The following is a 13,127-nucleotide window of genomic DNA, read 5'->3' on the forward strand; positions in this document are numbered from 1 at the left end:
GAGAAGGTGACAAAACAGGTGGATGAAGGTAAAGCTGTTGATGTGGTGTTCGTGGATTTCAGTAAGATGTTTGATAAGGTTCCATACGGTAGGCTATTGCACAAAATATGGAGTTTGGGATTGAAGGTGATTTAGTAGTTTGGATCAGAAATTGGCCAGCTGAAAGAAGACAGAGGGTGGTGGTTGATGGGAAATGTTCATCCTGGAGCTCAGTTACCAGTGGTGTGCTGCAAGGATCTGCTTTGGGGCCACTGTTGTTTGTCATTTTTTAAAATGATCTGGATGTGGGCGTAGAAGGATGGGTTAGTAAATTTGCGGATAACACAGTTGTGAATAGTACCGAAGGATGTTGTGGGTTACAGAGGGACATGGATAAGATGCAGAGCTGGACTGAGAAGTGGCAACCGGAGTTTAATGCAGAAAAGTGTGAGGTAGTTCACTTCGGAAAAAGTAACTGGAATGCAGAGCACTGGGCTAATGGTAAAATTCTTGGCAGTGTAGATGAGCAGAGAGATCTCCGGTGTCCAGGTGCATAAATCCCTGAAAGTTGCCACCCAGGTTGATAGGGTTGTTAAGAAGGCATGTGGTGTGTTGGTGTTTATTGGTAGAGGGATTGAGTTTCGGAGCCACGAGGTCATGCTTCAACTGTACAAGACACTGGTAAGGCTGCACCTGGAGTATTGTGTACAGTTCTGTTCACCACATTATAGAAAGGATGTGGAAGCTTTTGAAAGGGTACAGAGGACATTTACTGGGGTGTTGCCTTGTATGGAAGGAAGGCCTTACGAGGAAAGTATGAGGGAACAGAGGCTGTTTTTGTTGGAGAGAAGAAGGTTGAGAGGTGACTTAATTGAGTAGTATAAGATAATCAGAGGGTTAGACAGGCTGGACAGTGAGAGCCTCTTTCCTTGGATGGTGAAGACTAACACAAGGAGACATGGATTTAAATTGAGTGGTCAAAGAGTTAGGACAGATATCGGGATAGTTTCTTTGCTCAGAGAGTAGTAGGGGTGTGGAAAGGCCTGCCTGCAACAGTAATAGACTCGCCAACATTTAAATCAGCATTGGACATACATATAGACAATAATGGAATGATGTCGGTTAGATGGGCATCAGATTAATTTCACAGATTGGTGCAACATTGAGGGCCGAAGGGCCTGTACTGCGCTGTAATGTTCCATGTTCTATTTCTCTGTGTGCCGTCAGTATTAATAACAATTGCAGTTAATAGTGCAATGACAGTCTAGAAGGGTGAGCATTCTGAAGAAATGATTACAATACTTGCATTCATGTCAGCTGTATTTTGTGCCATTTTGCAGAACATTACTAATTCCTGTAGTTCAAATCAGAAATTTGAATTTCTGTCTGTGAATTCCCATAGAATGGCTTGCAGTTCCAGTGACATGATTGATAGATACTTGATGGAATCTCAGAATTGTAACCTGCATGAGTCAGAAGATATTTGGTTCAATTTTTCTGTGTCCAAGTTTACGAGTCCAAGTTTACCTGTTCCTTTTATGCAGATCTTGATTGAAAATATATAAATATTTATTTAATGCTTTATCAAAAGCTGTTATGAATACTTTTTCCACCTCTGCTATTATGAGGAATTCTGTGTTTTGACAGTCCTCTTCAAAAAGAAACTCTAATCTCTCCCTTCACTCTTCTTGTAATCCTAAATTTAAACTGGAGTTACTGATTCCCCACAGCAAACATCCACAGTTCCTGGTGCCAATCTCTTTGAGTGAATCTCAGTTAGCCTCACTCTCCTACTCGCCCAGAACTTTGGTCTTCATTAAGTAATTACAGTATCCAGTTTTCTTTTAAAAGTTCCTATTGAATTGACTTCCACCTATGTGGGTGCTGGGTTCAAGGCTGAGCTAGCTAGATTTTTGATCTATAAAGGGCTCAATGATTATGGGGCTGAAGGAAAGTTAACTTAAAGCCGCAATCGGATTAATCACATTATTGAATGCTGGAGTAGTTTGAATGGGCCACGTGGCAGCTTTCTGTTGTACTCTTACTGTACTCATTGTTTATTATATTCCTGAGTTCATGCCTTGTGTAGACTTTGAAAAAATTCTTTGCATACCCATATCCAGAGTATTACCCATTAATATACACCCATACAATGTTTTAAGTCATATTAAAGAGAGTAGTTTTGTTATTAGATTTTTAACAATTTATTCATTGTCTGCGTGATACGCTTTGTTATAAAGTAATTGGCTAAACGTAGTGATATCCATCCCATTCGATTAAACATCACAATGACATTCATATGTAATCAGAAGCAAAAACAGTCAGTTCTGAAAAAGAATCACCTGATCCGAAACATTATCTCTGATTTTCTGCAAAGATGCTGCCAGACTTGCTGAGCTTTTCCACCAATTCCTGTTTTTCTTTCAGTTTTTACTTTATATGAAATATTGCTTGGGAGACTTAAGCTATGTGTAAGAAAGGAGGTTATCTCAAGTGTTGTGTACACATTCTTTAAAAGAGATCATTGAATGTTCATAGGGTTTGTACAGTGTGGAAACAGACCATTCAACTAAAAAAGTCCACACCGACTCTCCAAAAAGACCATCCCACTCAGACTCCTACCTCACAGCCCTATGGCACTTCCTATGGCTAATTCACCCAACCTGCACATCCCTGGACATCATGGGCAATTTGGCATGGCCAATCCACCCAACCTGGACACCATGGGCAACTTGGCATGGCCAATCCACCCAACCTACACATCCCTGGACATCATGGGCAACTTGACATGGCCAATCCACCCAACCTGCACATCTTTCGACTGTGGGAGGAAACCGGAGCAGCTGGAGGAAACCTCTGCAGACACAGAGAAAACATGCAAACTCCACACAGATATTGAACCCAGGTCCCTGATGCTGTAAAGCAGCAGTGCTAACCACTGAGCCCACTGTGCCACCCATGTAGTTAACAAAGTTTCCTGGAAATCATGTGACTGATAATAGCTAGTTGCTTTGCTGTAGACCCTGCAAGGGCTATGCTTGAATAGTGATAGCCTTGCAGAAGTTCTAGTTTTAGCTGGTTGAGTTGGAGGGAAGCCAGCTAAGAACAAGCTGCCTCAGCTAATTCTTTTCAGAATTAGAAGGGAAAATCCTTTACTTAGTTGAGGGTGAAATTTATTTTTTCTTTTGGAAGGGTGATTAAAACATCTCAAGATTGAGCATGCTGTGCAACAAAGTGGGATATCTTTGTGCAGATTGCTGGAAGTTATGAGGTAAATCTCTAGGATGTATTGAGGCACATGTGGTTGGTGCTATATGTCAACTCAATGGCATGGAGACAGGACCATTTGAGGAGCAGGAGAGTTGACATTTTGGGCAAAAGCCCTTCATCAAGATGGCTTAATGATGAGCTGATGAAGTCCTTACTGATGAAGTGCTTTTGCCTAAAACGTCGAACCTCCTGCTCCTCAGATGCTGCCTGACCTGCTGTCCTTTTCCAGCACCACACTCTCAACTCTAATCTCCAGCATCTGCAGTCCTCACTTTCGCCATGGAGACAGGAGACCCAGCTGAAAGTACTGCAGGCATAGTTATGGCTGTTACTGCAGTGGTGAGACCAAGTGTAGACATTGCTGTGGGTGCAGGATAAGTAAACAAGATATCTGAAAGTTAAAAGAAATTATTGTCAAAAGAAAATCTAACTCATAATTCCTCAAATGAGATACATAATCATCTTCTTAAAGATGCAACAGCCATTCAAATTCTTTTTGCTGAGGAAAGACATGATTTTTCCACCAAGTTTTAGTATTAGTAACTGATATTTTATTATAATTTGGGAGCACTGTCCATTATTTTACCCATAGATGGAGTTGATTTACATTTAGGGAATGATTTAACAGGAGTAAATGTTATAGCTTCTCCAGTAGTCATAGAAAAGTCAAGTGAAGTCAAGGAGATGGAATAATTATAGGGAATGGTTCCAGGCATTTTCCTTCATGCACAATGACTTGAGCAATATCTAAATACAGTCCATATTGAAGATCAAACTGGCACCACAGACAGATGTTTGGTTAATTGAAACTTGCTTTAAGAATTTGGATAATCTGAAGACATTGTTAATAAGTCTTGACTGATTGGATTGGCTGGCTGAGCCTGAGTTAAATAAAGCAGCACAATCAGCTCAAACTGAAGTTGAAGTCAAGGGATGAATGAACTGCAAATGCTGGAGATCTGAAATAAAAACAGGAATGTGCTAGAGAACCTCAGTGTAGAGTCTTACAGCATGGAAACAGACCCTTTGGTCCAACAAGTCCACACCGTCCAAGCTCCCAAACTAAACTAGCCTGACTTGGCTGCTTTTGACCCAAATCCCTCCAAATCTTTTCAATTCATGTACCTTCCGAATGTCTTTTAAATGCTGTACCTGTACCAGCATCCACCACTTCCTCTGGCAGTTCATTCCACACAGGAACCATTCTCTGTGTAAACAATTTGCCCCTCATGTCCTTTTTAAAACTACTCTAACCTTAAAAATATGTCTCCTAGTTTTGAACTCTCCCACCTAGAGAAAAGACCCTTGCTATTCACCTTATCTATGTCCTTCATGATTTTATAAACCTCTACAAGGTCATCCCTCAACCTCCTGTGCTCCAGTGAAAAATGTCCCAGTCTATCTAGCCTATTTTTAAAGCTCATTCTGGTAAATCTTTTCTAAACTCTCTCCAATTTAATAATATCCTTCCTATAGCAGGGCAACCAGAACTGCACACAGAAGAGGCCTCACCAGTGTCCTGTACAACTTCAATATGCCATCTCAACTCCTATACTCAAAGGTCTGAGCAATGAAGGCAAGCGTGCTAAATGCCTTCTTAACCACCCTGTCTACCTGTGACCCACATTTCAAAAAATTATGTATCTGAACCCCAAGGTCTCACTGTTCTACAAAAGTACCCAGGGCCCTACCATTAATTGTGAGAGTCCTGCCTTTGTTTGTTTTATCATACAACAATGCCTTATATTTAGCCAAATTAAACACCATCTGCCACTCCTCAGCCTATTGACCCAATTGATCAAGATCTCTTTGTAATCATAGATGTCTTCGCTGCCCCCAATACCACCAATTTTGTTGTCATTTGCAAACTTCCTAGCAATGCCTCCTTTATTTCTTATCCAAAGCAGGTCTGGAAGCATCCGTGAAGAGATAGAGAAGGGTAATGTTTTAAGTCCAATGTGACTATTCTTTTGACCTGATGAGTTTCTTTAGCATTTTCAGTTTTGAGGGAGTTCTATAATGCTATTAATTGAAAAAATTGGGTTCTTGTGAAAGCGGAAACCTCCTCTCAAACCTGCAAGCAATGAGTGGTGAATCATTAGACAGAGCTACCATCCACTACTGAGAGAAGAGTCATAGAGTCACAGAGATGTACAGCACAGATACAGACCCTTCAGTCCAACTCATCCATGCCGACCAGATATCCCAACCTAATCTAGTCCCATTTGCCAACACTTGGCCCATATCGCCCTAAACCTTCCTGTTCAAATACCCATCGAGATGCAGTCTTTAGTTGATCCCTTCAACTTTGAAACAATAACTCATTTTACTAAAAGACCAATAAAAATGATGATCATTCACACCTTTTATCAAGAGGTGAAATTGGAAGCACTTAAATTATATCTTGTGCAGATAAACTTTGGGCAGTTGACAATAGAACAGAGAATTCCTTTAACCTCAGTTTTAAGTGAGTGTCATTTATTCTGTAAATGTGTCCCCTTCTTTAAAATTCCCATCACTGTATATTCAATAGGAAGTGTACCCCTATTCTTCTTCTACCCGAGAAGGAGAGGTATATTTCCTATTGAAATACACAGTTCAATATATACCCCTCATTCTTCTAAACTGTAATGATTAAAGGCCTAACTTTTTTAGCTAGTCTTGAGAAGTTAATCTCTTCATTGCAGAAATCAGCCTCGTACATCTCGGTTGAACTGCCTTCAGTGATAATATATCATGTCTTTAACATGTACACAGTACTCCAGATACAAGCCTAACCAACACCCTAGACAGAACAACCTCAATTATCTGAACAAGATGGGCAGGGAGTATTTTGTTCAGACAACTGAGAGTTTGGATAACAGATTGTTTGTGAAATGGATAGCGTTTTTACTGGATCTTGAGATCTTATTCAGAAAATCCGAAATTAAGAGAATTGATGTTTGGGTAGTCGAGGTTGTTCTGTATAATTGTAACAAGACTTCTTTATTTTTTAAACTCCAACTCAAAGTAATAAAGGCCAAAATTCTGTTTGCCGTCTTAGTTACTTGTTGCATCTGCATGCTAACTTTTTGACTTTAATACACAAGAACATCTAGATCTCTCTCTGTTGCACTTGACATTGGTATCACACTTGCTACGTCCCAACGTACTGCTAGAGATCAGCAAATTCTCTGGCTAACTATGCACAAATACTAATATATTGAAGATGCTAACATTTAAACAAGCTTCTAATAAATCTTGTGCATTGTGATTTCCATTTTATAATTACAGGAAGGGTATATTGAGCATGATGAGCTTATGTGACAGTTTCCATTTTGCATGTAAATGTTTATGCTGAAATAGCATGCATCCTGAATTGTCAATTTCAACATGCATCTTGAATTGTATCAATATAGTTTGATGTAGTTCACCACTCCCCTCTTGTTTACCTAGAAGATTACATGACGTCTTCAGTGGTGAACATTGCAGCAGATCAGCTTGATTTGGATCAGTATTAAAATTTGATTTTTATACTTTCTGTATGAACATGTTAACATTGGTATTTCTGAAGTATAAATGCATCTGTTGATAAACTAGAATACTTTGGATGCTGGAAATCTGAAATATTGATAGGAAATGCAGGAAACCAAAATCAGCACATTAGGGCACCTCCATGTGTGGAGGAAAGCAGCATTAAGGTTTTGTGTTTGCAACCTTTCATCAGAACTGGGAAAAGTTAAACATGTAGCAGGGTTTGACCAAGGACATGGATAAGACAAGGATAAAAGGAAGGTTTATGAAAGAGTGGAAGACATGAGAGATTGCCTTGAAAGACTATGTTTGCATCCAGAAGAGAATGACGATAGGGCACTACAAGAAGCCAGGAAACAAACTAATCCCCTAGAGAAGTGCACTGCTAGCTGAAAGAAATGAAATGAAACAAGCAGAGAAAGGGGAAAATAACAGGAAGGATCTGTTGACCTACTAGTGAGGTTGAGTAGTGAAGTATGAGTAAAAGCTAAATTGAGATATTTTTAATGTTAGGATACTTTAAAAGGTTGAAGGGATGAAAAAGGTAAGGGTTTAAAGAATTAAAATGTATTTCAGTAAATACTCATTTAAGGATAGAAATCTCAACGTGTCAACCAATCTGTTGACTCCTGTGAATTGTCAAAGCATTCAGGGAATGGCTTCTTCTTATCAGGAGGAACATACAAATCATTTTTCTTTCCTAGAACATCTTTATCTTGGAGAATCTGATTGATATCCAACGTGCGTACAATTTTCCTGTGGAGATTGAAGTAAGTAGTATTTCTTATTACAATTCAGCAGAATGAGTGGAGGATGATTCTGTATTTTCTGTCAAAATGTCTCTGTTTCATGCTTATCTTGGGGGCCTTGGTGTGCAGATGAATAAGGAACGGAATTGGAAGTGTATAACAAAAACAAAAATGCCAACAAAATTAGGATCAAGGAAGCAAAACAAATGAAAAACAGAAACAAATTTAAAAATTGGAAAAACAAAAAAAAGAAAGTGGCATTTAGTTATAAATATCATGCTAGAATCTTGTACAAACAGTTTGTAAGAACCCAATTTAATTGGTTCCATACTTTATGTATACAAAAGAAACATTCTGGAAGGGCAAAAGTGCAAAATGTATAAAATGGTATGGAAAAAAATCTGTCAATTTTTAAAATGTCCTGTTAAATTAAATATTCTGTTTCAGGTTCCAGTGGAAAAGAAAAGAAGATATTTTGCAATTCGAAAAGAAGCAAGAGAATCAGCAGAGGGAGATTCAGGTTTGTGTGGAATTTCAAATTATAATCTAGGTTTTGAGATAATTTACAAATTGATACCTCTAAATAATAACTTTTCTTTAAATGAGCAATTCCATTGGCCTTAATCTTCGATTGCAATGGATTAACATACATCCTGACTCCTGATTACTGCACCAGTCTACTTGTACTTATCACTGTTCACATTTGTCACCAGACTTATACAACACCTTTTTTTCTTTATAGAATTTCTACTTTGACTTGTTTTTAAAGGATCTTGTAATGCAATGCACTCTATGAATGCAGGTCCTTACATCCACTTTCCTTAGTTTGTTTCTTATAAAGCTATTGTAGTCTTGAATGATATACATCATTTCCTAGCGGTATCGGTGACCAGCTGTCTAATCCAATGAATTTGCCAGTGTTGCACTATATATCAGTTGGAAGATGCATTGAAGAATTGCCGGATGGCTTGTTATGGTTTCTTATCTTTCCTCCTTAAGACAAAGTCAGCATCTGAATTTGTTAATGTAATTCCTCTGCTCTCTCATTCACTCTAATCTGTCTCCCTCTGAATATGCTCCATTCTGCTCTCTCAGGTTCATCGCTAACATTATAATCAAATCTGCTGATGAGAGTGGTGCTATTGTCATCTGGCATGCTGACATCTCCAGGGTGGATGATGAGTGCCAACTCCCTCCTATGTCCCCTGATCCATGACCCTATCATTGAATGTTATGTTGTTATTTTTAGCTTCTTATGGACTTCACTTCATCCAATGATCTATCTTCCACTACTTTCCACATCATTATCCTCCAACCACGTACATCTTGCTTCTACACTGTCCCAAAATCCATAAATAGGACTGCCCTGGGAGAGTAATTATTTCAGTCTGTCTCTGCCCCACTGTCCTCATTTCTTACCAACTTGATTCTCTTTTATTCTCCCTTTCTCTAGTCTTTTCTCACTTCATGTTCTTCTGATGCTTCACATCTGTTCCACAATTCACAATTTTCAGGTTCTAGCTGCCTATTAGTCACCATGATTGCATAATTCCTCAACACATCCATCCCCAATCGGGATGATCTTGAGACACTCCACAGCTTTCTTGAAAGGAGGCCAAAATAGTCCCCGTCCACCACTACACTCCTTCACCTGTCTGAGCTCATACTGACTTTGAACAAATTCTTTAGCTCGTCTCATTTTCTCCAAGTCAAAGTCATTATGGGTATATAGATGGGCCCCAATGGTTTCTGTGTCTTTGTGGGGCATTCTTTGTTTCAGTCCAGCTTGGGCCCCCATTCACAACTCTTTCACTGCACATCAATTATGTCATTTCTGTTGCTTCCTTTTCCTATTTGGAATTGTAATAATTAGTCAGTTTTGCTTCTAATTTCCATGCTTCTCTCACCTTGCCAATCTCCGAAGCCTCTATTCCCTTCCTTTACTTCATTGATTCCATTTTTGGGATGGGGTGTCCACTAGTATTCATTACAAATCCACCGACTCCCACAGTTACTTATATCATCTCATGTGCACCCCTTTGTACTGCAAAGATTCCTATCCATTCTCCAGTTGCTTCATCACATCTGTTCTGATTGTGCCACCTTCTGATGAGGTACTTTTGACATTACCTTCTTCTACTTGATCGAGAGTTGCCACCCATTGTGGTTGAGGGGGCCCTATCCATATCCAACCCATTTCCTGCACTTTGGTTCTCTCTCCAGAACAACGATTGGGATCTCCTTGGCTTCGTTTGCCATTTCACTAACTTCTACATTCAAAGAATCATTCTTTCCACCACCTCCAGAAGGATACCACTATCAAATGCATTTTTTCCTCCCCTTCCTTGTCAGTATTCCACAGGGACCATTACCTCTGTGAAACCTTGCTCCATCCCTCCATCACTCCTAACACAGCCTCTCACTGCCACGTGCATCTCCCCATGTGATACAGAAGAAGTGACACTTGCTCATTCACCTTCTCCGTCATCACTGTTCCAGGTTCCACACACACCTTCCAGGTGAAAGAGGTTATTTGTATCTCTTTCAATCTATTGTATTCGCTGCTCACAATGCATTCACCTTTACTTTGATGTGATCAGATCCAGACTGCATGGCTGCTTTGTAGAATACTTCTGCTCTGTCCATAGAAATAGAAATAATCCTGACTTTCCAATTGCTTACCATTTTAATAAACCATCTTGCGCTCATGCTGATATTTCTATTTTAAGTTTGAAGCCCAAAGCACCTGGAACGATGACACCTCGTTTTTCACTTGGGCATTTTATACCCTTTAAGAATCAACATTGAGCTAAAAAACTCCAGATCACGAACATATTCTTCCATTTTAATTTCAATCCTGCGGCCCCCCCCATCCCCATTGATTGCATGGCTTTTCCCTCAGCAAGCTGGCCTAGTTGCAGTACTAATTTTCATATTTACACTTACCACTTATTTTATACGTATGTCACTCCTCAACATTCACACTCATTTTGTCTTTTACACACTCCTGTAGCTCCTCCTTGCCTAATTACTCTTGAACTGAATTACTTTCCAAGCTATTTCTAAAAGCAATCAGGTATAAAATGCAAGTCAGACCAAGTAAAATTACCATATTTACTTCCCTGAAGGAAGGTCAGCATCTTTACCTCAAAGGTATTAGTGAACTGGCTTTAGACTTATTGCTTCTATTTGGTCCAGATTAATTGGTTAAATTTATGTTCTCCCAGCTGCTGTGGTGGACTTTGAACCATGTCCCCAGATTATTAGCCTGGGCTTCTGGATTAGCCCAGTGATATTACTGCTATACCACCATCTCCCCTGCTTTTAGGAAGAAACTAGTTAGACACATAAGGGAATAGGGAATATAAGAATATATTCATCGGGTTCTATCAAGTAAGTAAAATGGAAGGAAACTTGGACACAGGATACACACTAATATAGACTAGTTGGACCAAATTACCTTTTCTTATGCTTTATATTAATTCTATGTAAATAGTAAAGAAGATCAGAGAGCTCCATAGCCTATCTCACAACACCAAGAATGCCACAATTGATGAGGCATTTATCATGTCCAGTCAGCATTGAATAATCATCTGCAGAGAGCTGTTACATAGTCTATCTCTCTTCTGAACTCTGAATATGAATAATCTCAACATGATAAATTCTTCAAGGTTTCTTTTATGTGTATATTTTTCACTTTTTTTTCTCTAACAAAGTAGCTTAATGCAGGGCATAACTTGATGTTGCATTAAATTGCATCAGTGTGTATCAGGAGATACACAGAGTTTACAATTTTTGGGAATAGAAAAGCTGGGATTATCCAATGTCTCGATTAACTTAGTTCCTACAAGTCAACGGAAAAGTGTTGATTGTTGTCATAATGTAAAATGCAGCTCAGCTTGTTTTGTTTCCCTTCATGAAGCAATATGGAGAGGAGTTGGCTTCTGTCCAGTGAGGAGAAGAAAAACACATTACTAATTTCATAGACATCACTAAACAAAGAATGAGAAATGCGAGCAAGAGTACAGCCAGTTGGAGAAGTAGATTTTCTACTGCATTGCCAAAATGGAACTTACATAATTTTGTGACATGACTAAATCTTACCTGTGTTGGTGACTCTTCTCTTTATCCAGATGAACCCCACTATTTGTCATCGCAGTCATACATGGTAGACAGTAGCCTCAGTGAGGAAATGAGTCAGTTTGACTTCTCTACAGGCGTCCAGAGCTTCTCATATAGTTCACAAGATCCCAAAGTGTCTGTACTTCGTACCAGAAAAACGGTAATTATTTATTTCATGTTTGAAGTGATTATCAAGAATGTAGTTGTTTTGGTTGAACATGTAGTAATGATAATCTGCATAAGGACAGACCATGTTCTCATTTCTCCACACCTCACAGTCTTCTACATTCTACTTCAGTTACTTGAAGGAGCCTCCCATTTTCAGTGTGATATTTTCTAACATTATCTTTCACCCTCTTGGATGACGTCTCTGTAATCTGCCTGCAGTCACCTCCTTCATGTTCTCACGCATACTGACAGGCCCTAACGTGTTTAAGTTCATATTAGTGATATAAATTGAATGGGCCAATAAGATCATAAACAACAGGAGGAGTAAGCCATTTGTCCTCCTGTCCCACCTAAAGCTTATTTTGGCATTCAATATGACAAATATCATTCAGCCTTTAACAGTGCTCTGAAATGGCTTAGCAATCAACTAATTTCCAGGACAGTTAGGGATAGGCACTGATCTTGCCAGTAATGCCTAAATCCCATGACACCATAAAGAAAATAAAAATCTCTTCACCCAGTTCTGCCATTTGTTTGCTGCAGTTTCACTTTCCTACCTTGGTGTGTCTCTAGCCAATGTACCTAAACAGAGTCGGTGCGTTGAGTCTCATTGTGCACACAGATCACACTGCAGCCAGAACTGGAAGTAGTGTGCCTCTCGTTCGGCATCCTGCTGCCTGTCCTGATCTTCCTTTCTTATTGCTGGCCATATTCCTCACTGCTTCCTTCACTGCCCAGTTCACCACTTTGCTGAGGGCATAAGTCAGCGAATGAGGCTCTAAGGACTCTGTCCAACTGCTGATCTGGATCAAAAATTTTGCAGTTTATTTCAGGGGCATTTGACTGCTACATGAAATAATGTTTGATTATGATGGCACTATACATGTCTTGCTGTGCTCAAGTCATAGACTGCAACTACATCGGCAATGAGAGTGCCCCCTGAAAGTTGAGGTGGCAGCAAACACAGTATTTCTACCCAATCTCTTGATTTCCTTCAAGTAGAAGTTAAATTTTTTAACAAGACATGGGAAGACTTTATCTATTTGTGCTATAGTAATCCCACAAACCAGTGTATGAAGTATTTCCTGTCACTCTAGTTGCATGGTGTGTGCCGCGTAATTTGCATTCATTCGTGCAACATTATTGCCTAAACCTGGTCCCACACATGAAAAAAAGAGTTCTGTGCTTGAAGGAACCCTCAAAATAAATTCATGGGGTTGGTTTTGTTTGTGAAGATTGTTGAGTGATGAACATTTGTTGATGTGTTTTTATTATGGTCATGTGATTAATTACATAATCCAACTGCCATGACTGTTTAATAGGAGA

General features: G+C 39.3%; 1 protein-coding gene across 3 annotated transcripts in view; it reads left to right on the forward strand.

Annotated features, from left to right (window-relative positions):
* Positions 1–13,127, forward strand: part of prkdc (protein kinase, DNA-activated, catalytic subunit) — a 248,835-nt gene that overhangs the window by 110,535 nt on the left and 125,173 nt on the right. For all 3 annotated transcript variants that reach the window (XM_043688290.2, XM_043688291.2, XM_087986422.1), the window contains 3 exons: positions 7,467–7,532; positions 7,959–8,031; positions 11,645–11,793. In XM_043688290.2, the coding sequence (XP_043544225.2) occupies positions 7,467–7,532; positions 7,959–8,031; positions 11,645–11,793 (288 nt within the window). The remainder of the gene's footprint in view (positions 1–7,466; positions 7,533–7,958; positions 8,032–11,644; positions 11,794–13,127) is intronic.

The sequence above is a fragment of the Chiloscyllium plagiosum genome, unplaced genomic scaffold (genome assembly GCF_037043375.1).
Source record: "Chiloscyllium plagiosum isolate Xiang-an unplaced genomic scaffold, Cpla_swu_hap1 HiC_scaffold_4, whole genome shotgun sequence".
Taxonomy (NCBI): domain Eukaryota; kingdom Metazoa; phylum Chordata; class Chondrichthyes; order Orectolobiformes; family Hemiscylliidae; genus Chiloscyllium; species Chiloscyllium plagiosum.